At 42.1% G+C, this 26,261-nt stretch overlaps 1 protein-coding gene across 1 annotated transcript; it reads right to left on the bottom strand.

The window, feature by feature from the left end:
* Window positions 1–886: 886 nt before the first annotated feature.
* Window positions 887–26,261, bottom strand: ADRB1 (adrenoceptor beta 1). The gene is made up of 2 exons (XM_061403542.1): window positions 22,919–26,261; window positions 887–1,989 (listed from the first exon to the last, which is right to left on the bottom strand). Exon 1 carries the CDS (start codon window positions 26,232–26,234, stop codon window positions 24,690–24,692), a length of 1,545 nt encoding a protein of 514 aa, XP_061259526.1. The 5' UTR covers window positions 26,235–26,261; the 3' UTR covers window positions 887–1,989; window positions 22,919–24,689.

Here is a 26,261-nt window from a genome sequence, read left to right as displayed (position 1 = left end):
TAAATGCTTATTAGATTCATGATAGATCTTGCCTCTGGGGAAGGAAAGGGGAGAATGGTGTTGATTTGGAAACCAAACGGCTTCAATTTCTTTTATTTTTTTGGTATTTTTAAAAGCACTTGGAACATGGACCAGTATTAGTATTAATAAATTCTAGTAGCTAGTGCTATATAGATGTCTGCTGCCAATTATCTATACTTTCCCATTTTCTTTATCCTCCTGTTTAATAAAGTGTAAACGTTTAAGGAAATGGAAAAAGCCCAGTTGAGTTCAATTGAACTCAATTATAGATTTGTCAGCCGTAAATGAAGCAGTTGTTGTGGAGATGGAAACAAATATAAACTCCAATGATAGAAAAATCAAATCTGACCCTTTGCATAAGGTCTTTCTGTTTAATTCTTGGGTGAGAATGAGACAGAAACTCCTGGGCTGCTGTTACTAATGGTGCTTTCTGCCGGTTGCACCTCCATGGACCAGTTTTCTTTCTTTGCTCTTGTACTCTTTTCCCCTTCCTGGAATCCCTTCTCCATGTTGACAAGCAGTATGAGGTGTGTGTGCTTAGTCGTGTCCGACTGTTTGCGACTCCATGGACTGTAACCCGCCAGGCTCCTCTGTCCATGGGATTTCCCAGGCAAGAATATTGGAGTGGGTTGCCATTTCTCCAAGGGATCTTCCCAACCCAGGGATCAAACCAGAGTCTCTTGCATCTCCTGCATTGGCGGGTGGGTTCCTTACCACTAGCACCAGCTGGGAAGCCCATGTTGGCTTAATCAACATAACCATTTGCAGTAAAACTTTTTACTGCACTATCATATAAGTTTGGGGAATACAGACTAAATACACCAAGGTTATTACAAGTAATTCTATCTCATTTAGTCGACTTATCTCTTTTCAGCTGAATTTGCTAATCAGGCCTATAGTCTGACATCAGGTTTCTTTTTTTGGCTCCTATGTCTGGAGATGAAGTCAGGACTCTCTTAATTCTCTTGGTCACTGGACAGGTTAGAGCTTCCTGTCTGGCAAGACTCTCTACTAAACAGTTCTCAGAAACTCTGGTCTCCTTTCCCCACAATCCATCGATTGAGCTGGCCCCAATTTGTGAGCATGTGTCCGCGAGGACACTCTCTCAGCTACTGTCCTTGGGTTTTTCATCTCTTGTGTGTCTGCCAGTTCATGTATTTATTCTGTTCTGGTCAGTTTTGCAGGCCTTCAATTTCAAACTACTCATCCTGTTTCATGGGTGACTGATAGATTTTTCAAAACTCCATCTATTTAGAGGAGATTTATAATAAAATGACAAACATGCCAGAATTTTCAGAAGTACAGATATTTCTGTAAAGAAAAGAAAAATAGAAATATACAGAAGTATACCTTGGCCATTGGGGTGAGCAAAAAAAAAAAAATCAATTTCTAGTTCAACCTGTTAGCAATCCATTTTAAACCTATCCCTCGTGATCTATCCATACCACCCAGCAAAAATAATCACCAATGAGATGATGTTCACACTGAACTTCCTTAATGGGACAGAGATGAGCAGGACATCTGATTCTGGGACTTCAGCTCAGCTTCTCGGAAAACAGATTTCTTTAGAAATGAGCAATTCCAGCATGAGATGGGTGTTTGGACTGGGTGACTGTTAAGGTCCTTTCAGCTATGGGATTCCATGATTCTATGGATATAAATTGTTTTCTAGAAAGAAATTAACATGTCAAGTTATATTTGCACCCATTTATACAGAGTCACCAGACTTGACAGAAGTTTCAGTTGGTTTACCGACTTATTGGAAAAAAAAAAAAAAAACAGGTCTTGCAGGAACAGGGGTTGGACTGCTTCATGGAAAAACTTATCTGCAGCACTAGAAATGAAAAAGGAATTTAGAAGGCCTCTGTGTATGGTCCTCTCCCAGCCGCGCTTGTCTTCTCTTCTCCAGTCTGATGTTGGCTGTAAAGTTTATCAGGTATTTTCTCTCGGAGAGCTTGAGAATCCTTTCTGTGGCACCAGGGTTCCCAGCAGATGAATTTCAGGAGATGGAGGGAGAAAGGGCTATTGTTACTTAGATCCCCAAAATAAAATCTTAAGAAAAGTATTATCTTAGAGAGTACGTTTTCAAAACAACTTCTAAGGAGCAAGTAGGTAATGAGGAAATAATTTTGATATGCAATGAAAAACCCCATTTGTGGTTATAGTGACTGCATTTCTTATTAAATAATTCAAGGATATTAAAATGAAGTTCAAATAAAAGGAAAGCCTAAATACCAGGAAGAAAGACATCAGGCTAAAACTGGTGTTTAGCCTGCTGTCTTAAGCCTGACCTCAAAGCTTCCCATAGAAAATTATGAACTTCTGTATAATTTTTAACCAAGAAAATGATGGCTCACTTTGTATTGTAGATGTGTATCTGAAATGTGATCACACAATAGACTTTGATCAATTGAATCACCTTCTGTACATTTTAACACTTGATTATGTATCACATTTTCCTCTAATTATTCATTTGAGTGTAATCAGACAATAAGTTCTTTGGAAATGTTTTTGTGTGTTGTATTCAGCACAGGCATATAGACAGGTTTCAAAAAACACTTAACAATTTGCATTTCAGAGATGCTTTGTATTAATTTTTGAGTGATTGTCAATTAGTCAGGACTGTACTGCCTCCACCCCCTCCCCACCCCACCCCTGCGGTGCTTGTTAACTACATGTAGTGCAGTGTACCAGGGGCTGCTATTTAAAGGTCTTCTGCTCAACTGAATTCAATAGTCTATTCTGTCCTAGGGTTCCATATATGGAGGTTTCAATTTCCAAAAATCAGGGAAATGGTAGAGAAATACTGTGGGAGCAAGACCATGGACGTGAGTTACATAGGGTATAGCTCAGAAAGAAAAGCACATATTCCATTGTGCGTGGGAACAGAAAAAAAAATGTGTTGGCCTGAGAAAGGAAATTGGATGACACAAAAGAAGCTACTAATATTAAAAATGTGATCTTTAATGAAGAAGTGTAGATGTGTCCTTGGATTTGTATCTTTGGACATCTTGAGTGTCTGTGATGACCCAGGTCATCATGGTACCATGTTGAGGTCGGGAGAATGGGGCCATGGAATAAACCCCCACCTCCTCTCCCCAGCTAAAGAGGATAGGGAGAGTTAGTCACTTGAGGAAAGCCAAGTCTCCACCCATCTGATAAAGTGCAGCAGGAATGAGAGCCCAATGGGATGGGGGTGGGGAGGTGGTGTGCCCATTTTAGTATCCATAAAAGGGCATTTTGGTGTTCTAGGTAGGGCAGTCGTGTGAAAAAGAGAGGGAAGGCTCCGGAGAAAAGTGCTTGGATCCCCAGAGCTCTGGCAGCCACTCCCCAGCTCTGGATTCTTGGGCAAAGTCATTTGACCTCACAAAGCCTCAGTTTCCTCATCAGTAAAATGAGCTGACACAGGACCTGTATCACAGTATTCTTTCAGACCAAGCAATGTGATCTGTAGGAGCATTTAGTGTAGTGTTACATAAAATAAGAAACACTAAAGAAAAATCACTTATTGTTTCAAAGCATTCTCCCGAGTTACATACTGTTCTTGAGATAATACCCTATTTTTCCAATTCCTAGTTTAAGCGCCCCCTCCACGAAAGCATAGCTACAGTTACTAATACGAACAGGATGTCCCCAGGGATGTGTTAATAGTTTCTCATGGGCCAGTAGAACTGCTTCCGTTAAGGACCACAACCCTCCATTTCTTTATGATTTGCTTCTGAGTCTGGCCCTCCCTTTCCCAGCCGAGGTATAGTAACGAATTCAGATAATTAACACCTCCTGCTGTCACTGGCTTTTGCTATTGTTTATGGTTTTCTGTCGTCTAATGACTATGTGTCTGGGACTCTCTTTTTAACAAACATTTAAAACCTGACAGATGACAGCTTTGAGGTTCTAATTGTTCATTAAAAATAGGATTCTCAACAGGTAGCTGTTAAAGACAGAAGGGAGACTGGCTTCTTAGGGGAGGTCAGTTGGGAACAGTGACACAGCTGGGAAAGCAGTGTAACAAGAGAAACAGCAAATGCCCGGTCGACACCAGCACTCTCTCAATCAAGGCAACTAAGAGGCATGAGTTTTGCAACCGACCGACAGAGCAGTGGCAGTGCCAAGACTCTGCTTCAATCTGCCTGCACCCTGTCCTGAAGCTGGGTGACCTTCTTGGAAGTGGGTGAATTGACCCGGCTATTTCTGGCAACAGTTCCGGTTCTCAGGCTCTTTATTCTAACAGTGCCACTTCTAAAGTAAGAAATATGCTGTCTGCCTGATACCAAGTCCTTGGGGCCAAACACATTCTTTCAGGGATGGAGGGCAAAGTCCTACATACATTGGACAACAAACTAAAATAGAAAGAAGTTAATATAATTTTTTCCTAGCTATTCTTGGGCAACTCACCTGGCTTAAAGCTGATGTACCATCTTTCCTTAGAATGAGGAAGGAGACACCTAAACAAATGCCGAACACATATTTGCATGCATATGTGTATATATTTAATCATTCCAGAAACTTCCCTTTTCCTTTTTCTTTCTTTTACATTTATTGTATACTTTATTTCTATTATTATTACTTTGTGATATATAGTGAAGTAATTATACAATTCACCATAATGTACAACAGTGGGAGCCCTGATTTTTCTGTAACTGGGTGGTCCCATCTGGGATGACGGGAGGCAGTGACCCCCTAAGTGTGTTGCGTATGTCCAGTCTGTTCTGTAATCTTGTTGTGAACCTGTACTCCTCTTACTTGCTATTATCTAATGTCAGAATTGGCTATAAAAAAGAAATGCTTATCTGTGAAGACATAGGAAACAGCCTAAGGAAAACTGTAGAAATTGTTTGTGCCTTCCGTACCATTATTTTCTTATTTATTTTGTTGTATTTTTGTTTACAGTATTAGAAAGTTTTCGCTTTTTACTTCTCCCCAGAGGTGCTCCAACAATTCCCACACCTCTGTATCTAGCCTTAGTGAACCTCTCACTCTGTGTGTCCAAATGAGACTCAAGAACCTCCAACTACACATCTGACTCTGTTTCCTTGAGTGTCCCCCCAACAAAACCTGCTACTGGTCCTGCCATCCTTTCTGTAATTTATGGCCTCCTCTCATCGTCTTGACTCATTTCACCCATCTCCCCCTTTCCAGTTCTATTCACTGGTCCATTCCTCCTGTCCTTGTTCAGTACGTGTGATGGAACTCGAATCTAACTTGGGGCTTCTTTTACTTAACACCTTCAATGATTCTCTCTGCCCTTCAGAATGAACTTCAAAATTCCTGGTAAGAACTATAAACTCTTTCCCTGTCTAGCCTTTGCCTGTTTATCCAGAGTCTCTTTCCCACTGCACTAGCCTTGGCAGCCTTATGCTCCAGCCATGCAAATGTTCTCGCTGTCTTCAGAATCCAGCCTATTCTTTCTTGCATCTGTGCTTTTGGAAAATTCTCTGCTCTGCTTGGAATGCCCTTTTCATCTTGGCAAAAACTACAGAATCAACCAAGTTCCAGCTCCCTTGATAGCTTGTGGAAGATGCTCTGCCTAATTGTCCCCGACTATTTTCCAGTCTGTTCCCTCTTTGGGGGCCTCAGAGTAAACCCTGCATAATTCAATTTGGGGCTTTAACTGGCTGCTCATCCACCAGGCTGTGAGCTCTCCCTGGGGGTCAGGATTAGCAACTCGTCTGTTTCCATTACCTGTGGTGATACCTGGCTTCTAGTTAGAGTGCAATAAATGTTTCTGGACAGAAAGATATCCATTAACCTGTTAACTTTAATCTCTTATAAAACCCATGAGAATGTTATTGAGTTTGCCTTCAAGGAGATCATGAACTTTCAGGAAAACATCCCTGGTTAAAGTAGGTAGCTACAGATCATCAGAGATAAGAAAAGATCTTAGCTGTTACCCTATTCAACCAGCAGTCTTTTTCAGATTCAACATTGTGGTTAAAAGATATAAAATTATTCCCCCAAACTTATCAGGGGCAGAGGGCATTAGAACCCATGGCAGTCCCAATACCTAGTTTGGGGGCCTTCTTTTCTGATGCCTCCATTGGAAGTGTCCAGAATAGGAATTATTTACAATACTCTTGTGTCATAGATTTAACCTGCCATGTGGGTGTGGTTAGTTCTACAGGTCAGACAGACTGCTAGTTTATATAAATAAATACTGAAACAAAAACTGTTGTACTTGACCCGTAGGCAGTAAATCATGTTGAAAGGTAGCAGCTAAAAATGTCAACGGTGGGGAATTCTCTGATGGTCTAGTGGTCAGGACTCTGCTTCACTGCCAAGGGCCCAGTTCAATCCCTGGTTGGGGAACTAAAATCCCACACGTCACAGAGTGTGGCCAAAAAAAAAAAAATTAAAATGTCAACAGTTTTGCTCATGAAGGGTGATGAACGTTACAGGAAAGGGGAAGAGGCAAGTATTCAGAAAGAGAATTTAAGCTTCATGAAAGTCAACAGTGGAAGGACTGACACTGAAGCTGAAGCTCCAATCCTTTGGCCACCTGGTGCAAAGAGCCAACTCATTGGAAAAGACCCTGATGCTGGGAAAGATTGAGGGCAGGAGGAGAAGGGAGTGACAGAAGATGAGATGGTTGGATGGCATCACTGACTCAACGGACATGAGTTTGAGCAAACTTTCGGAGATGGTGAAGGACAGGGAAGCCTGATGAACTGTAGTCCATAGGGTCACAAAGAGTTGGACATGACTCAGTGACTGAACAGCAACAAAATCAGATCATCAAACTTTGGGGCTGCCCATTTAAACAGTGTGAACTTTTCTGGTTTAAACTCTGGGGGTCCCTCATGTCCCAAGGGATTCTGTGTCATTCTCTGGAGTAGGTCAGTCTCTGGATGCCACTGGAAAGACTGCTTTCTCAGCATCCTGAGAGCCACACCCAGGTCCTCCCAGAAGATCAGGAATATGTGCAAAACAAAATGAAAGTCTTCTCTGTCAAACCTTAGAAAAGGAATTGAAACTAGAATTTGGGAGTGTGGATTTATTACTTTAAAAAATTAACTGAATATATACTGAGTGCTAAGCATAACCACCCTTATTCTTCACCTAAGGAAGTGAGGCTTGAAGAGGCAAATAATTAGCCTAGGGTCACAGATTCAGTGACAGAAAGCCTGGGACCCAGGCATCGTAAACATTTGGCTCTGTGGCTTCTTCATTCGGTGTGGCAAAAAGATTTGGAGCTTTTTATTGTGGTTGAATAAACTTGCTTATGCCAGGAGAAGTGGAACCCAACTCAATCATGGTGAGGGTTCTAGAATCCAAGGTGGAAGACTTGGTTCTAGTTCTGGCTGAGATTCATCATCGAGGAGTAAGTATTTAGTGGGAGTGGTGGTGAGATTGGGGAGCAGATAAATGATTTATTGAATGTAGGTGCTGGTTATATGCTTGACATATAACTATAGAGCCTCTGAGACCCCCTACATCACACAGGACAGAACTCTTAGAGCCTGAAACTGAGACTACGCAAGTCGACATGACTTGCTTGTTTGTTCCAGGAACCTGCCCTCAGGAACAAGGCTGTAAACCAATAATAACTTCACACTTTGCTTCTTGCAGATCAATTTATCCAAAGCAACAGGTGAACAGCCGGCTATCCAGACAATAGTTAGTCAAGACTTGTTTCAGTCTCCTTGCCCTGCTGTCTTCACTGTTTCTCTGATGCTCTGAACTCCACCCAATCTCAGTCAGCTCCACATCGGAAGACTGGCTATATGTTGCTTGAGTGAGTGTGTGCTCAGTCACTCAGTCTTGTCTGACTCTTTGCTATCCCATGGACTGTAGCCCACCAGGCTCCTCTGTCCATGGGATTTTTCAGGCACGGATACTGGAGTGGGTTTCCATTTCCTCCTCCAGGGGATCTTCCCAGCCCAGGGGTTGAACCTGCATCTCCTGCATTGGCAAGAAGATTCTTTACCTGCTGAGGTGCCAGGGAAGCCAAGTCACTTGAGACCAGATCCTAAAATCCTATAAATATTCATTTTGACTTTCTCTTCTGGGAAATTAAGATTTGTCAAGATGGCATTCCTCCATGTAGACCAGTAGGCCAGAATCTGGCAGAACCAGATTCAAAGCTGGATGTCTGCTCCCAAGGCCAGGTTACCACAAAAGCCTTAACTTCTTAGCACTATGCATGCTAAGTCACTTCAGTCATATCTGACTCTTTGCAACCCTATGGACTGTAGCCTACCAGGCTCCTTTGTCCATGGGATTCTCCAGGCAAGAGTACCAGAGTGGGTTGCTGTGCCCTCTTCCAGGGAATCTTCCTGACCCAGGGATGGAAACTGCATCTCTTATTTCTCCTGCACTGGCCGGTGAATTCTTTACCACTAGCGCTAGCTGGGAAGCCCCCTTAGAATTGTGAGATGAGGGAATTGCATTGGCTCATGAAGACGAAGATTCTTCCTTGCTTGCTTCCAAAAATAAATTTGATAAAAATTTGATAAAAATAAATGACTATTTTTGAAGCTAGAATAAATTCCCTCCCTTTCGTCTTTTGTTGAAGAATCTTCCCCAATCTTTACCTTATATGTATGTTTTTGTCTACAGAAATGAAATTGCAAGAAAAGGATCCTTTCAGATTTCTCTTTATTGTGGTAAAAGACACATACCATAAATTCACCATCTTAACCATTTGAAAGCTCAAAAATCAGTTATATTTAGCACATGTTGAAAGAGGTAATCATCGTCACTCTTAAGTTTCAGAACATTTTCATCATCCCAAAGGAAACTACACATCCATTAAATGTTCTCTATGACCCCTCCTCCCAGCCTCTGGCATCCATCCATCTACATGCTGTCTTTATGGACTGGCTTATTCTGGACATTTCGTACAAATGGAATCATGGAATATATGGCGTTCGTGTCTGATTCTTTAAGTGAGCATGACGTTTTCAAGATGTATCTGATTCTATCTTTTGTAATGTTCACGGTATGTCTTTGACACTGAAGAGCAGCACAGGAACAAGTCAAACATGAGAATTACTATGACTGAGAGTTTTTCTCCTACTGGGAGAGGTGAAGCAGTGGTCCTCAAGGATAACAATGGGAAGGGAAATCCTCCACATCCCTTAGCCACTTGACCTAAGGATGGCTTTGCATCACTTTCCTTGGGCCCTGGGCTGAGCCTGATGGTGTGATTACGTGTAGGAAGGGCGGGGAGCCTGTCATCTGACTTGGCTGTGATCCTGTTGACCTGCCTGGCTTTTTCCTTGCATAGTCCTTGGGTGGACATGAAGATGGTGTGGCAAGCTAGTGGAAGATGCCTAGTAACAGGGTGAGATTTCAGCTAAGATCCACCTTGCCCTTAGAACAGCTTATGTTCAATTTCACCAGACTAGTTGGAAAGAGACTGCAGGGCAGTTTTTCTGTCCATGTCTGGCAGGAACCATTGCTTTCTTAATTTCTTGCAAAAAGAGAAATCCGTCTTTTCTATGTGATTGTGGAGTTCATGCACTCCTTCTGTGGATGTGCCTGGGTACTGGTGTTGGTGAGTCAGAGTGTTTGAGATGCTAAAATTGAGAAGGATGCTCTCGATGAACTGTTTGGGTAACTGCATAGAAAGAAGTGTTTACTGCAACGTATGCAGAATCCTCTCCTATGGGATGCCTAAAACGTCAAAGAAAACAAATGGTGTGCCTAATACTGACAAATCTAAATCATGATCTGATGCCAGAGACCAATCCCTTTCTTCCATGACAGCTTCACACTTAGAAAATTTACGCCATATCCTATCCCAGTTAATGTCAAATTGAAAATTGATTCTTGATAAATTTATTAGTAGGAAAATTACATCTTTTCCTTAGGGGATTTCTTTTTCTTCTTCTCTGCCCTCTGAGTTATATATGATATGGGATATAAAAAACATAAAAAGAAAAGCCAAAAAATTGTCATCATGCTTCCTCTTTTCAACCTTTGCAATAAAGGGTCACAGGGAGTTCAAAACTATTTATCCTATAAATATTGCATAGAAAATCATAAGTTGAGATAAATGTCATGGAAGCCACTAACACATATGACCACAGTCAATTTATGAGCAACTTAAAATACAGAGGCTCTCCAGGGTACTAAGACTGCTGTGAAATGATAAAACATTAGCTTTCTTTTCAAATATGGCAAGCATCTAAGGCAGGGATTCTTATCTCAGGGTCGATACATCCCTTGGAAAAGATTGTGACACTTATCCTGTGGGTGCATCTTTCTGGGGTGAAGATCATAACCTTTCCCCTTCTTTTTTTTTTCCTTTTGTAATCTTTAAGGGCTTGGTGAGCTAAGGATAAGATTCTTTGCTCTAAGAGGTGGTTGGATTACACTTATTTTAAAGTGATGCCAATCCTGAGATTCTCTGAAATTAGCCTTGTACTAATCAAGAATATTTTCATAGCTGATATGTTGCCTCTGACAAGCAGTGGGTTGGCTATGTAACATATTGGCTCTTGTTAATTGTTTCCAAAAATGTTGATCACCCGTCACTATCAAGACTTCCACCATTCTTAAAGTCTGGTAACAGGATATAACCTATTAGTTCAAATCTCCCTGTAATTGCCATTTTTTAAATACTTGTTTTTATTCAAATAACTGTGTTTATTCCTCATTGGACAGTATTTGCTAAATAATACTACTTGTAAATTAATTGATTTAACTTATTTGGTAGGTTTAAATGTTTCCTTGCCTTCCTAATGAGTAGATGACATTTTACAAAAGAATAGTTCATAATACAGGTTCACTCTTAGTAACCAAATCTAGAGAGCTCTGAAGATGGAGATTTTTCTGTAACTCACTTGAGAGTAAATGTGACCTGACTTGAACTCATTTGGCAGCAAGATCTGACCTGAAGTGGCATGAGACTATTTATAGTTATTATTTATCTACTCAGTATGAATAATCATACATTTCACTGCAGAGACATTCATGTTTGATAATGGAATGCTGACCTGCACCCTGCTTAGGACGTTCTGTAATATGTAGTCTATGCACCCTATTGTCTTCTTAGAAGCCCACAAATTCTGAATTCCAAAACACATCTGCCCCCATGGGACCCCAGGTAAAAGTCTGTGGACCTGGACCATATATTTTGCCTAAAAAATCTTCTATAAGTTTGTGTGTTGGTATCTGTGTGGTCACTCTTAAAAGAGGAACAAAGTACTCATCTCTCCAAACTGGACTGGCACACAGCAAGTTATTTCTGATCTTTGAGGAAGAACTTTAAAAAGCGCTTGTTCACCCTGTTTCTGCTAATGCTTTGAGTGTATGTGGGAGAAACATGATACAGAGTAGCTGCTTCATTCTGAGGCCTGTGTGTCTGTCTTGCTCCATATTTACCTACTATGCCTAGTGCATAGTAGGTAAATATTTGTATTTGCAGTCTAATCAAATGACAATGTTTTATGGCATTGGTTGAAAACAGCCTAACAATATAATCATCTTCCATGCAAATTGCAAAGTTTGCATCTTCCATGCTCTAAAATTATAATCTAAAATGAGTTAGGTCGTGAATCTAATCCCTCAGTGCCATTGCAAAAATCACCATTTTTCTCTCCTGGATTCAACTCTTAGACATCTGTTCAGAGTTCCAGGCTAAGATGACCTAAGAAAGCAGCATTTTCAGAGTCAAATGTAGCTAACAGGTTTCTACCATATGGATCAGGAACATGCATTTAGAGTTCAAATTCATCTAATATGCAAATCAGAGAGAGAAAGCTTGACTGGCTAGATGGACATACATCTAAGGTATTTTAAGACAGAGATCATATCATTGAGTGAAAGAGGAATAATGCTATCTTTGTTAGCAGGATTAAGAGACTCAAATACCTGGGTTCCCCTTGTGCAGTGTGTGTGGGAATGTAAATTGGTGCAACCTCTATGGGAAACAGTATGGAGGTATCACAGAAAACTGAAAACAGAAGTGCCGCATGACTCAGCAATTCCGCTCCTCAGTGTACGTTTGAGTAAACAAAAACACTAATTTGAAAATATACCTGCATCTCAGTGTTCACAGCAGCATGATTTACAATAGCCAAGATACGGAAGCAACCTAAGTGTCCCTCAACAGATGAATCGATAAAGAGGTAGGCTATATATACATAATGGAATGTTCTTCAGCCAAAGAATAGAATGAAAACCTGCCATTTGCAGCAATGTGAATGGAGTTGGAGGGCATTTACTAAGTGAAATAAAACAGAGGAAGACATATTCTGCATAATATCTCCTGCATGTCGAATCTAAAAAAATACAACTGCCGAATACAACAAAAAAGAAGCAGACTAACACATATAGAGAGCAAACTAGTGGTTACCAGCGGGGAGGCAGAGCGGCACAAAGTACTGTGTGTAAGATGGGCTCAGGGATATATTTTACAATACAGGGAATATAGCTGATATTTTGTAATAACTGTGAATAGAAAGCAGCCCTTAAAAATTGTACTGAAATTTTTAAAATTGAATAAAACAACAACCCTGGGTTTCCATAATGTGAAGATGGAACCAGGAGCTTTTCTATGGGGGATATGCTTTAATTTCAGTGTTGTAGGGAAGCCAGCAAAATATTCTCCCCACTCCCACCCTCCATTAATCCCAAAAAATGGATGAGAGTGGAGATATGCTGTCCTTATAAAGAAACAGCTACATCAACAAGACTTGACGATGACCTGCTTACCTGTCCTAACTTCTATAAAGGAAGAAGGCATCTGCTGGGGCAAGGAAGAGTGCAGTGGCTATTGGTGATAGAAAAAAGAGAGACAGGGAGCCAACTGTTGTCAGTGCCCATCCATGCCCTATCTAGGGGAGAAAAGAGAGTCGGAGAAAAGCCAGCAGACTTCTGGTATTCCAGCGCATGGTAGAAGTGAATGTATGGATAAACCTTAGCCAGATGCCCTTACTGTTAAGTTTTGCAACCAGGTTTCCTCGTTCTGACCCCATGCTTACTAAGCAACCTTGTGATCATAATTTTCTTCCCTGGGTATAGACAGAAGATCTGATCATGTTCAAGGGAGTGTAATAGGTTTACGACAGTTACAATAAACTGGCTCTCTGATGTTATCTATAATCTCAGGAGATGATCCAGAGAAATGCATTCTTACCAAATATGTCTCTGAGTGTTCAAGACTGAGGACCTGTAAATGCTGGAAGGTCATGACACCCCTGGGTGTGTTCCTCATATCTGACTCCACATTACTGCCCTCCCTACCCAATTTTTCAGGTGTATGTTACAAACATTAATCTGGGCAAGGTAATGAAAATGAAATGCTATTTAAAATGAACTCTACAGTGTTGAGTACACACATACATTAAAAAATGTATACCAGCAAAGTCCTAATGCGTTGTCAAAAGACAAGAATCCATATAATTTCTCTCAAATCAGCTAAAGAGTCAACATGAACTCTTTCTTGTGTTAAGATAGGAAGATAATGATTATGAATCTGTTTCAGGTGGAAAAGACTTACATGAGATATGCAATCTTTGAGAGGGCTCTGATGTTTGTTATTCCAAATACATTTTTAATAGATATATTGTTATTTCTTATAGGACAGGAATGCAGAAATAAAATTTAAGACTGAAATCTATAAGTCAGTGAAACAGAATTTGATTATCTTAGCTATATTGACTGATGGGGTTCAGGAATAAAACATGGGGTGGGGAAAGGGGCTTTTTCCTTGTAAAGCCTAGTAAGATAAATGGCTATAAATCTTTCAGTTAGCAAGGAAAAAAAAAACATTTAAAATAGAATACAATATACAACAAATAAATCAAGTATTCTACACATTAACAACTGAACCGAGAGCTTAGAACATAGAGTCCTTATTTAACAATTTTAGTGAAATGCCAATTTTTAAAGAATAATTATGGACATTTTCATACAGGGTATACCACCTTCACATTCACTGAATTTATGTTGCTGAAATACATTCCAGTAGTCTATGTGCGATTTCTAGAAATAAATCCATTTCTTGGAAATATTTGGGAAATAATCTCATGGTGTCCTGTAACATTAGCAAAGAATGCCCCATATATGTTGCAATTTGAGGCTTAGCACCTTTCTTAGAGAAACTTATTTTTGTCTGATGGTGAAAATCTGAATTTCAATCTCAGTACCAAAGACCCTGTGTACTCAAGAATCTTCACAACTTCTGTTGGACATATTTTCTTTTTAGGAATGAAGAAGAATTCTTCCACTTTTGAGTGAGTCATTCTTTTATGTCAGTTCTACAAAATTGCACATAACTTTATAAATACTTTTAAAAGATATAGCTTTGTAAATATTTAATATTCTGCTAATTTGAATTTCAATTGTAAATGTCAAGTATTCTGTTTTGGGGGGTTTTACATTTTATTATACTTTGTTAAAAATGAAAAACTGTACATTTTTAGAATGTTTTCATGAGTAATTTTATTTAAAAAAATAAAAGTTTTTTTAAAAAATCTGAATTTCAAAGGAAATGGAGGGTTCCATCACATCTCACAGTGAACTGCTCTAGCAAGACCTGCTGACACTCTGTGCTTAGATTGCTGCAGAAGTCAGAGACCTTGGTTCTCTGCCTCCAGCTAAATCCAGTCAATGAAAATTCAGAGTTCATACCTTGTGCCCGGCAATGTATCAGGTATTAGAGAGTCAAAGATAAAAAGACGAGGCCTTTATCCTAAGGGAGCTTCCAGTCTTATTGGGAACAGACATGTGGTTTGGTGACATGAAGAACAGATGGACTTAGGAGTCAGGCACCTTGACTTGATCAAGACTGGTTACCTGTTTTCTCGAAAAAAATCACCTGAGCTCATATACCTTACCTCCAAAGGAGGGCAGAACCTTCTGGCTTTACCAGGCCCTCAGCCTTATGCTCTCAGAAACTTGCTTGGGGGACTTCCACGGTGGTCCAGTGGTTAAGGATCCACCTTCCAATGCAGAGAACATAGGTGTGGTCCCTGGTCAGGGACGAAGATTCCCACATGCCACGGGGCGACTAAACTCATGAGATATAAGGAAGAGTCTGTGTGCCACACAAAAGGAAAAAAAAAAAAGAAACATGCTTGTTAAGGATGCATTTCTCTGAGTCAGCCCCTGGGGTTGATATATGAAAGCCAGAAAGCCAATTTAATAATGAGCTCATGTTTACTATATGAGATTATATAAATATTAATCTTTTGATTTATAAAATATGGTTATTGAATTTATTTAACTCAAAATTATTTTGAAGTTTAAGATGTGAGAGTCAGCTGTCCTGCCTCTGATACCAAGTCAATCTCTCTCAGCTACTGCTTGTGTCATGACACTTGTTCATCAATCTGCAGGCTTCAGGGAAGTTTAGAGATCAACACTTTTGCATTAACATTCTGATCTGCTCTGGAATTACTTTTCCAATTTCATCTTCTATTTGCTTCATCAATGCATATACTGTCTGCAATTGGCTAGTCATTGTCTAAAGATTCATCTCAACTATCTACACCTCTGTGCTGCTGTTTAAGCAGTTTTCTTCCCCTTGTGGCTTCTTGTAGAATGGCTATTCACAACACTTAATCACCTTATCCAAGATCTACTACATCACCAAAATTCTAGTTTATGCCATCCTATCCATCAGAGTTTGGGGGAGGATGCTGCTGCTGTTAAGTCACTTCAGTCGTGTCCGACTCTGTGCGACCCCATAGACGGCAGCCCACCGGGCTCCCCGTCCCTGGGATTCTCCAGGCAAGAACACTGGAGTGGGTTGCCATTTCCGTCTCCAATGCATGAAAGTGAAAAGTGAAAGTGAAATCACTCAGTCGTGTCCAACCCTCAGCGACCCCATGGACTGCAGCTTTCCAGGCTCCTCCGTCCATGGGATTTTCCAGGCAAGAGTACTGGAGTGGGGGAGGATAGATGCATGTAAATGTATGGCTGGGTCACTTTGCTGTGTACCTGAAACCATCACAACTTTGTTAATTGGGTATACTCCAGTATAAAATAAAGAGTTTCAAATAAAGTGCCTGCTAGGATATACAAAATCAATTATACAGCTTGCATTGTTTGCACTCTCCAAGAGTCTCTGTTTCTTCCAGTCCTATGGAATTCCTGTAATCAAACCCCACTGGCCTGCAAAGTCAGATTCCTTGGGGGTCTCAGTCCCTTTGCAGGATCCCCAGGCTGGGAAGCCTGACACAAAGCTCAGAATCTTCACAACTGTGGGAGAACTTCTTTGGTATTACTGTTCTCCAGTTTGTGGGTCGCCCACTCGGCAGATACGGGATTTGATTTTATTATGTTTGCATCTCTCCAACCTAGACAGCATATTAAAAAGCAGAGACATTACTTTGTCAACAAAGGTCCGTCTAGTCAAGGCTATGGTTTTTCCTGTGGTCATGTATGGATGTGAGAGTTGGACTGTGAAGAAGGCTGAGCGCCAAAGAATTGATGCTTTTGAACTGTGGTGTTGGAGAAGACTCTTGAGAGTCCCTTGGACTGCAAGGAGATCCAACTAGTCCATCCTAAAGGAGATCAGTCCTGGGTGTTTATTGGAAGGACTGATGTTGAAGCTGAAACTCCAATCCTTTGGCCACCTGATGCGAAGAGCTGACTCATTTGAGAAGACCCTGATGCTGGGAAAGATTGAGGGCAGGAGGAGAAGGGGATGACAGAGGATGAGATGGTTGGATGGCATCACCAACTCGATGGACATGGGTTTGGGTGGACTCCAGCAGTTGGTGATGGATAGGGAGGCCTGGTGTGCTTCGGTTCATGGGGTCGCAAAGAGTCGGACACGACTGAGCGACTGAAACTGAACTGAACTGAACTGCGCCCCTCCTACCATCTTATTGCTGCTTCTTCTTTGTCTTTGGACATGGGGAATCTTTTTTTGGTGGGTTCCAGCATCCTCCTATCAATGGTTGTTCAATCAATTGCGATTTTGGTATTCTTGCAGGAGGAAAGGAGTGTGTGTCCTACTCCTCCATCTTGGACCTGAACTCTACCGCGTGCATTGTTTTCTACCAGATAGAGCTGGTCTAGAGCCCTTTTTTTTGGCCACATGTCTGGCACGTAGCCACATCTGCCTCATTCTTTGTCACTTTTAACTTGTGAGTGTCTGATCCCCTTAGCCAGAGTGTGATTGCTCTGGGATTAGGCCCAGTGTTTTCAGGGGATGTACCCCATATAGCACAGTCACTGAGGACATAGTACCCTCAATCTTTTAGGAACAGGTAAACATATGAATCACAACTCAAAAACTAATCACAGGTATCCTTCAAATAGTTAAGTTGCCCAGGGGTCTTCTGAGCACCTCTATTGTGAAAAAAATTATTTCTCCATATAGGTATATTAACACTCCAAAAGTTTGAAGAGACTTGTAAATGTTTGCTGTTTGGGGAGGGAGTTATACTGGTTGCCTGGTTTGAGTAAAATTGATATTGTCCTGTGCTTGCAAGAATGCTTTTGCAGTACTATAAGGACTTACAATTTTCATATTGCCCTTTGTCACTCGGTACAGTATTTTTTCAGATCCTTGGAGTTTTGTGACCTGGTAATGTTGAAAAAAATTAGCAGCACAGTTACTGAAGGATGACATGTTGGTGCCACCAGGTCTGGTGCTGCACTGAACACTGCCCTGTGCTATAATTCATCCCAGTCTCCAGCCAGGAAAAATCCCTGTAACTGGGAGGTAATGGGATTCCCATTTGAACAACAGGAGGAATGAAAGGATTTGAATTTGGTTACAATAGGAAATGGAATTAACACATAGAAAGCTGAAGGGGAGGGCCCTGTTGTTCGTATGTATTAATATCATGGCGCTTCTGCTTAGTTGCTCAGCTGTGTCCAACGCTTTGCGACTCCATGGACTGTAGCCCACCAGGCTCCTCTCATAGGATCTCTGGGCAGAATACTGAAATGGGTAGCCATTCTCTTCTCCAGGGGATCTTCCTGACTCAGGAATCAAACCTGGGTCTCCTGCATTGAAGGCAGATTCTTTACCAGCTGAGTTACCAGGGAAGTCCCCAGGTCTTTATACTTCAAATTAAATCACATCAGTCTTGGTCTGCACTGATCTCTAGGTATTCTTGAGTATGGGGGTGTTTGGGGTTTTTTTGGACCATATCTTTTATTTTTTGAAAAAGCTAATTTTTATTTTATATTGTAATATATTTGACTTACAATGTATTATTTTCAGGTGTACGGCAAAGTGATTCAGTTACACACACACACACACACACACACACATACACACATACACATACATATTTGCATTCTTTTTAGATTCTTTTCCCATATAGGTTATTGGAAAATACTGAGTAGAGTTCCCTGTGCTATACAGTAGGTCCTTGTTGATTATTTGTTTTATATATAGTATGGTGGTGTTTACCTATCAAGGTCCTTCCCATGCCAAAATTTCTTCAATTTATTTTACTTAGTTATGCCTTTTCTAAGGGAAAAAAAAAAACTCCACACATTATTTCAAGATTGACCATAGAATCATTTAAGCACAAGAAATTCCTTATAAGAGCATCTTATTAAACCGTTACCTTGAATGGCTTTAGAAAAAAATCTCTGCAGTGCAGAAAATGTCATTGGGACATTAATGTTTACTGTTTAAAAGCATTTTTAACTAGGACCTCAAGATTGTAGGTGAGTTTCTATAGTTAGCATAACAGATATTTTAAGTCAGTAAGTTCCTGTAGGTTTGTCACTGTTTATTAAGTTGGGAACAAAGAAACTCAATGCTCTGCAAGTCACAAAGAGGTAAACAAAAACACAGACTGCCATTGCTCTCAGCACTGTTCATCTCTGAATTGCTCTTCCAGGAAAAGGGGAACCATCTAGAGAGTTGCTTTTACCCTTTACGACTCAATGCAAAATCAGTAGAGTTGAGTAACTTTCCAAATTGACTTACTTTTCTTAAAGTGGCTGTGGGTTCAGAATCATTAAACAGCCACTTTTCCTTAGCATAGAGCAAACAAGTTTTCTAATCCGATGTTTGGGAAGATTATTTTATTCAGTTGTGGTTTTTGTGGACTTTTAAGTATAATAATAAGTGAAGGACTGTTTGTTGGGATGCATGGGGTATTATGTGTATTTTTGCTATTCTTAGTTGTTCTTTTCACTTAAAGAAAAACAGGGATTTTGTGGGTGGAGTTGCAGGGAAAGGGAAAAGAAGGTCAGGAGGAAGTATTAGTAATGATAGACTTTGCAAATCTATGAACTCCTTCTATCAGAGCATCTCAAAGGGATTTACAAACAAAGGTTAATAGTCAGGCTTTGTGGGAAGTGAACTTGAGCAGCAGGGAAACCAACTAACTTCCCCAAGGTCACTGGGCACAGCAGTAAATACAGAGGAGCCAGAACAGCCAGTCTTTTTAGACTGTCTGCTTGAACAAGTTTTCTGAGCTTCTCTGGTAGAAATTTACCCACAATTCCCTCAAATCAGCTAGCTTAATAATGATTAGGAAAACTAATTTACAAAATAATTGAAGGTGGAATAGCTCATGTTATCTTTTGCAATCAGGATGCCGAAAAACTGACAAGGTCATAAGTTAACCGAAAAATAGAGATAAACAGGAAAATAAAGTCTGTTAAGAAAGCCCCACATCCCAAATATTAAACTCAACATGAAGACTTTTTATAGGAAAGGTACAGACAAGAGTTTAAATTTTTTTCTACTCATAATTATGAGCAACTCTGAAATTCTCAAGAAGAAATCCAAACTTCAGACATTTAAAATGCACCAGAGGTAAGTTCTATGTCATAAACAGGAAGAAAACAGTGTACTCTTGCTGATACTAATAAAAGCTATGAGCCAGGGAATGTTGAGCGAGAAGAAAACAACAATTCTAAGTATTGAGAGATGTTGAAAATCAAGAGTTTTAGGAAACCGTTCATGAGATTTTAATGCTTCTAGGAAGACAAATTTATCTAGAACTAAATGTTCTAGATGGTTCTAGTTCATTCAAGAGGAAATGAAGACATGCTCAAGAGACGGGCTGGTGAGTATGTGGTTGGTCCAAGACTAGAACTCTCTCAGGTACAGAAGATGGAGGTGCGTTCAGAATGAAGGCAACGTGAAAGTGAGACAAAGGTGTAAGGAGTGTAGACGGTGACTTTCCAGGTTTCCTTGGGTACTGCTAAGATGACTGCTGAGATCATGCTCTAATATTGCCAGAATAGTGTCAGCTTCTCCTTGGAGCAGCTGTTTTCCAGTCTATCATTGGAGCAATTGCATTTGAAAGCTTATTAACTGCTCCATCAAATACCCAAGTCTTACTGATTCAGAAACCCTCTCCCTCCTCCCATGAAATGTTAAAAAGACTATTGGAAGGTAAATTAATCCACAAAGTATCTATTCATAGTATTAATACTTCTTTGATTACATTATATGGACTATTTAGTAGAGACTCTTTAAATGAGAGCAGGGTAGAAATTGGAATTTCAGGAGAGGTGTACTTCTTGAAAAGTAGTTTGACAGAATTTGCTTTAAAATAATTGCAATGTAGCAGTGCAATTTGGGACACATTCACAGACTATAAGATTCAAAAGCAGTATTCAAGATGGAAATTTAAATAATGTGGAGGGTGTGTGTGCAGGAGAAGAAAGCGAAATTAATTTAATTCCATTTGCTGATGTGACTGCAGCACAACTATTTTTAGGTATAATCCAAACAGTGCATATCTTCTCCGTTTTGATTAGTAGCAAATTGGCAGGGAGTCAAAAGAATTAGTATTTCTCAGCACATTATACCAGAAATGTACAAATAAAACTAAATTATCTGTGCCAATGTGTTTAATTTGAATTACAGCTAAGGTTAACATTTTTTTCCTTCCAGAGAACTAATAGATCCAGCTTTGTTAAAAAAAACAACAACAACTTTTTTTTCAAGTCTTTCACAAATGATAGCAAAACTTAATAATTTTCATTTTGACTGTTGCTTAGAAGCTCTTGCTCAAAATTTGACTGCTAATATCATCCTGAGGCGTTGAGTGCAGAATTTCCGCCTGGCAATTTTACATATTGCCAGAGGAAGTCAGCACGTTCAACAAAATGAGAAATTAAAATAAGCTAGGAAAATGTGCTTAACAAGGAAAGGTTTCACAATAGCCGCTTAGAAGTTATTAATAATTCCAGTTCCAAAGAAAGCCTAGACTGAAAAAATAAGCTCTATTTGCAAAGTTTTATATTGGCAAGCTCACCAAAGGATGAAGCTATCTGCTATACTAAGTATACATTCCTACACTGGAGGGAGAATTTATAGAAGCTGGAATATCGTCATGTCATATCCGGAGAACTTTACAGTGTGCAACCAAAGCATAATCTCAAATGCAGCAAGTCAGTGAATCCTGGTCACATGTTCACTGTTTTAATTTTAAGGTTTATGCCTTCGGTACTGTTACACACAAACCTAGGGGGTAAGGTTGATTTTTCTGCCTGCTCACTAACTCCCTCCTGTCACTTCTGTTGTGCATGGTCACAACAGATTAAACAGGATGGACAGTTTTCTCTTCCAAATGCCATAGCTATGTGGATTGGCAGCCCAGGTTCCTATATTTCTACGACAAGTCAATGTCTTCTTCAAAACAACATTGGTTGATAGGGTGGCTCAGTGGTAAAGAATCTGCCTGCCAGTGCAGGAGATATGGGTTCCATCCCTGGGTTGAGAAGATTCCCTGGAGAAGGAAATGGCAACTGACTCCAATATTCTTGCCTTGGGAGATCCCATGGACAGAGGAGCCTGGTGGGCTACAGTCTGTGGGGTCACAGAGTCAGACATGACTTAGCAACTAAACAACATATAAGTTGGCCCCAGAATTATAGTGGTTTCCTCTAACTCACTAAAGAGTTTAGATCTGTATACTAAACAGTTACTTATATATATATATATATCCATATATATATATATATTTATATTTGTTATTAAAGTTTATAGGACTTTTGTGATTTTGAGACCTAAAGTTTGACAGATCTATATGTAAGCTTGGGGCTGGAAAAATTTATTTAAATGTAAAGACTTATCTAGACAAAACAGGAAAGTGAAGCATTACCTGGTATTTGAGTGTTTCTTCAGATGAAACCAGACATTGTCTATTAATCTTGTGTGATTTAAAATAAAGAGGAACAAAATCCCTAAGAAAATGTGACTTACATACTCTGGGGGAAGGGAGGATAGAAATGGACAGTATTTGTTCCTTGGGGAAAGGATAAAAATCGATTTTTACGTTTTCCAAAATACGATTCTTCAAGTATTTATCTTTCTATTTTTAAGTAAGTCTTGCCATCTCCTGCTCCACTCCTCCCCCCTTTTTTTCCTCCTGGAGAAAGGGGTTAAACTTCATAGCAGCTTTTGTTGAAATGGCTACTGTTCATGCAACTTTCCGCTGGTCTCTTAAAACATCGGCAACATTAACCTTTCTCAGAAGACTCTCCTCTGTCCTGGTCCTTAGAATATCTCATTACAGAAAAAGGATAATTGGTCTTGACTTTCCTTGGTAGAGAAGAGTTTGTTTATGTTTCATCTTGGTATAAGCCAGAACTTTGTACTCTTCACTTTGGTTTCCTTACTATACGATCATGAAAAGCTTGTTTAAAAATACAAAGAGAAATACTTGAAGTTATTTTGGAGAATGCAGAATTAATCACAAGATAGAATTTCACTATACTTTCCTTAGGAACTAATTTTAGGAAAACTATCCATTGAGGGTGTCATAACCTTGTTAGGAAAATTTAAAACTTCAGATTTACTTCTCCCAGTTACCTGCCCAGCCAGAATTTCCACTGAAATGGTCTATTTAATCACACAAGAGAAAAGTCTTTACTTCAAGGCTCTTTTATGAATTTTCACTTAACCAGTAAAGCATTTTGCATTCTAAACAGTCCCTGGATACATGTGTACACCTCCAGGCTGCGATCTTCTGTTGGAAAACAAAAGCCAGCCGTGAATGCCACTTACCAAATTCCAAGCAGGCAGTGATGGTTCCACAGGCTGGTCTCCTTTCCTGCGTTGTCTGACGTTGCAGCTGAGCTACCTGACTCAATTTTTTTTTTTTTTTAAAGAAGATGCACAAACCCAAATGTTACTTCTTAAGTCAAGTGTGGCAGATGGGATCTTGAAAACACCTCCAAGTAGTCTAGAATATTCTGAAACCGGCTGTGAAAATGTAGGGCAAGTCTGCAGCTCTCAGTAGGTGCACGCCTTATTTGGTTTAGAGGCATTTTGCTATGCTCTTGAGTCATGAAAAGCTATTAAAAGAGCTCTATGGGAAATCCAGTCTATATTTCGAACAAAACAAACTGTCTTTTCCATTATCACTGACCCCCCTTACAGACACACAGTACATAATCTTTTTTTGTGCTTCACTGGTATTTATTGCACATGGACAAATTCCTCACATAGTAGTTAGTTGCACCAGAGTATAAATACTTGGTAAAGCACACAGAGGAAATAGTATTTACACACAAGTGCTAAATTTCACCAGCAGATTCACGTGTGCCTTTGGACATAAAAAAATAATAAAAAAAATCCTTAAGATAATTTTTTATAATATGGATACAGTACCATGATAAAAGAGTATAAAAAGGTATTTTTCCAATAAATCGCTAGCTCAATAACATAACAGACAACAGAGATAGAGTCTGAATTTTATTTTAGTTTTTAGAATCTGCCCCACCCCACCCCCATTAAAAAATATTTAATTTCTTTTTGTGCAAATAACGTCTTCTGTGGACTTTACAGTTCCTAATACTGTGCAAAAAAATGCCACTTTGAATCACGGCTTTTTTGTTTTGATTTTTTGTTTATACCACATGTGCAGTAATCTGAATTGTTTCCTTTTTTCTTTTTCCTTTTTCTGTCCTGTCTTCAATGGACAGAGTCACATGTCACATAGGCTCAGCGCCTGGTCCTTCCAACTAATATTGATACATAAATAAGCTGTTTAATATAAACAAGTCTTTCTATCTGGCTGTGCAATGTGCACAGTGTGAGTGAGGTAGGAACCCCTCAGCCTGACCACCGAGGAGGCGTTCAGGGACAGCCCGCTTGCCCTCCGAAAGGGAATCAAGGTGAGGCTTGTTCCAAGAAGAGCATAAAACTTCCTGAAACGCGATTTTTGCATCCATCCTTGCCCTCGGCTTTCAGAACAGGAGAAATCATTCCTCAGAAATTAAAATGCAATTTCTCTGAAAAGCAAAAGGAAGCAACGTCCTGAGAAAGTGTCATTCTCTCTCCTCTCTCTCTGGCTGACCGCTCCTGTTCCCGGGAATGGGATGGAAGCGAAGTCGAGAGACTTTTATCTCCTAACGCTTCTCCCTTCCCTTCCCAGTCATCGCAGAAAGTGTTAAAAGCCACGTGGCGGGGTGGGGGCGGGGGGGGAGGAGAGAATCTAAAGATGCATCACACGCACACACAGAAGAAGGCCGGGCCACAAACTGGAAAAAGAACCCCAAGAACCATCAGCAGGCCACTCTCCCACCCCTCCCCAAACTTCTCCCACCTTTCCCCAAACTTTCCTTTCTGTGCGACGGTCCGTGGCTTTCCTATTTGCCCTTGGATGATGCAGACGAGGTTCGCGGGATTCGAGTTCACCTGCTTTCGGTCTCGAGTAAACACAGACCTCTTTCCCGGGGAAGCGGTTCAGGGCTCCCGGGTTCTCTTGCTCCTGGAGCGCACAGCCCGCGCCCTGACTCGGGAAGCCGGGGAAGGCGGGGAGGGGCGCCCGGCCCTACACCTTGGATTCCGAGGAGCAGCCCGCGCGGCTTGACTCGTCCGGGCTCGAGTCGCTGTTCGCCGCCGCCCCGCCGTTGTAGCCAGCCCAGGGCTCCAGCAGACGCACGGGCGGCGCGGCCCCGACGTCGTCTTCGTCGTCGTCGTCGTCGTCGTCCGAGGCGGCCCCGGGAGACGGCGACGGCCGGGCCACCGCCAGGCAGCCCAAGGCGCGCGGCGGGTCCCCGGCGGCCGCGTGGCTCCCACAGGCGGCCCGGCGCGCGCAGCAGAGCAGGCGCTGGAAGGCCTTGCGGAAGTCGGGGCTGCGGCAGTAGATGATGGGGTTGAAGGCCGAGTTGGCGTAGCCCAGCCAGTTGAAGAAGACGAAGAGGCGGTCGGGCACCAGGTCGCGGTGGAAGGCCTTCACCACGTTGGCTAGGAAGAAGGGCAGCCAGCAGAGCGTGAACACGCCCATGATGATGCCCAGCGTCTTGAGTGCCTTCTGCTCGCGCAGGGCCACGAGGCGCGAGGGCCGCCGCTTGTTGGCGCGCCCGTTGGCCACCGTGGCGGCAGGGAGCGGGGGCCCGGGCGAGGGCGCGGGCGAGGGCAGCCGCGCGGGGCCGCTGAGGAAGCGGCGCTCGCAGCTGTCGATCTTCTTCACCTGCTTCTGGGCCTCGCGGAACACCCGCAGGTACACGAAGGCCATGATGCACAGGGGCACGTAGAAGGAGACGACGGAAGAGGTGATCGCGTAGCCCTCGTTGATGATGAAGTCGCAGCACTCGGGGTCGTTGTAGCATCCGCTCGCCTTGGCGTCCTTGTCCCGCCACCACTGCATGAAGATGGGCAGGAAGGACACCAGCGCCGAGATGGCCCACACGGTGCACACGAGGGCCCGCGCCCGCGCGCGGGTCAGCAGGCTCTGGTAGCGGAAGGGCGACGTGATGGCGAGGTAGCGGTCCAGGGCGATGACACACAGGGTCTCGATGCTGGCCGTCACGCACAGTACGTCCACCGAGGTCCAGAGCTCGCAGAAGAAGGAGCCATACTCCCAGCGGCCCCACACCACGATGGTGGCTCCAAACGGCACTACCAGCAGACCCATGACCAGATCTGCGCTGGCCAGCGACATGATGAAGAGGTTGGTGAGCGTCTGCAGCCGCGGTGTCTTGGCGATGGCCACGATCACCAGCACGTTGCCCGCCACGATGAGTAGCACGATGAATGCCATCAGCAGGCCCATGCCGGCCGTCCACTGCTGCGACGGCAGTGGGGGTCCCTCGCTGGCCGAGGTCAGCAGCGAGGCGGGCGGCGACGCGGGAACTAGCAGCCGCGCCGCCGTGGCCGCGCCGTCGGGGACCGGCGCGGCCGATGACAGGTTGCAGGGCTCGGAGGCGCCCAGGGCGAGCGCCCCCGCGCCCATGCCGAGCTGCGGAGGCCTGGGGAGAGGGGTGTGGCGGAGTTGGGCCGCGATTGGGGAACCCCCCCAGAGGCCCAAGCGGCGGGGCGCGCGGAGGGAGGTCGCGGCCAGGTCAGGGCAGCCGCGGCGCGGGGCCGGAGGCATGGGCGCCGGGCGCCTTCCCCGCCGGAG

The sequence above is a fragment of the Bos javanicus genome, chromosome 26 (genome assembly GCF_032452875.1).
Source record: "Bos javanicus breed banteng chromosome 26, ARS-OSU_banteng_1.0, whole genome shotgun sequence".
NCBI lineage: Eukaryota > Metazoa > Chordata > Mammalia > Artiodactyla > Bovidae > Bos > Bos javanicus.
Note: the sequence above shows the minus strand (reverse complement) of the source record. Positions and strands in the feature narration are given on the sequence as shown.

Coding starts and splice junctions, on each gene's coding strand:
- ADRB1 (XM_061403542.1), bottom strand. CDS start 26,234: ATGCCTCCGGCCCCGCGCCGCGGCTGCCCTGACCTGGCCGCGACCTCC.